A 1,057-nucleotide genomic window follows, 5' to 3' on the forward strand; every position below is an offset into this window, starting at 1 on the left:
CTCTGGTTACTCCCTTTCCCCGTAACTGTCTGAGTGTCAGGACTAGTCTTGACCAGGCCCTTAGCTACCCAACAGAGGAAGGGACCCAAAACCATCACTTGTCCACACTCTCTGGGATCTCAGACTTCAACCAAAGAAGCTCAATTCAGACTTTATCCCCCAGAAAAGTCTCAACTTCCCATAACCTAACATGGAGAGCAACAGATCTAGGTCAAGTTTCCCTTTTCGCCAAAGCTGCTAGGGAGCTCAGAGGCAAACCAACTGCTCAGTCACGGCCCCTGATGCTTTCTGCACGTTCTTTTTATTTTTGACCTGTTATTTTGGCTCTCCTGGCCCTGTTGCTTGTGTGTTGTAGTTATCCTCAGGGAGGAAAGAGGGTGCCACAAGACAGACAAAACCAAGCCCAGACAGACAGACAAACATTATGTGGTACCTCATCCATCTTCTCTGAGGTTGGGGTCCTGTCTCCAGCCAGGTCCAAGGCCGCCTCACTTGTCTGACCCAGAAGACCAGTAGGGTCTGGGGGACCCGGCTCGGGTGGGGGCCGAGGCCCCAGGCCCAGATCAAGCTCACCATCCTCATCTGAGTCAGGCAGTGGCGTGGGGCTGATATCTTCCAGGCCAGTGCTGGAGGGGCGCGAAGAGGGTGGTGTAGGGCCTCGAAAGCCTGGCTGAGAGTTAGCGCCAAAGGGGGCCAGTGGGGAGAGCTGGGAGGAGGAGGAGGAGATGGGGCTGCCCTCCATCTGCAGCTCTGTGTCTGAGTCCTGCTCCCGAAGGAAGGGCAGCTTGGTGCGCTGCTCCTTCAGCAGCATCTCGATCCGAGAGTCCAAGCTGTCATGGGGCTTCTCTGGCCCTGCGGGCGAGGACTCCAGCGTAGGCGTGCCGGGACTGTCACAAGGCTCAGGACTCCAGCCGAAGGTTGGCCGACCACCCAGCTCTATGCTGTTAGCCTCAGGGGGCGGGGGTCCAGGCGGGGGCCAGGCTTCTCCTTTGTCAGGGGCTCGGCGGGTGGCAGGGGTGGGGGCGCGGGTGCTCTTCGGAACTCGCCACTGTCACGG

General features: G+C 58.5%; 1 protein-coding gene across 1 annotated transcript in view; it reads right to left on the reverse strand.

The window, feature by feature from the left end:
* SETD1B (SET domain containing 1B) overlaps positions 1–1,057 on the reverse strand; it is a 21,619-nt gene that overhangs the window by 16,198 nt on the left and 4,364 nt on the right. The window contains 2 exon segments of the mRNA XM_010841425.1: positions 434–975; positions 978–1,057. Coding sequence (XP_010839727.1) covers positions 434–975; positions 978–1,057 — 622 coding nt within the window.

Source organism: Bison bison, unplaced genomic scaffold (assembly GCF_000754665.1).
Source record: "Bison bison bison isolate TAMUID 2011002044 unplaced genomic scaffold, Bison_UMD1.0 scf7180017864160, whole genome shotgun sequence".
Lineage (NCBI taxonomy): Eukaryota > Metazoa > Chordata > Mammalia > Artiodactyla > Bovidae > Bison > Bison bison.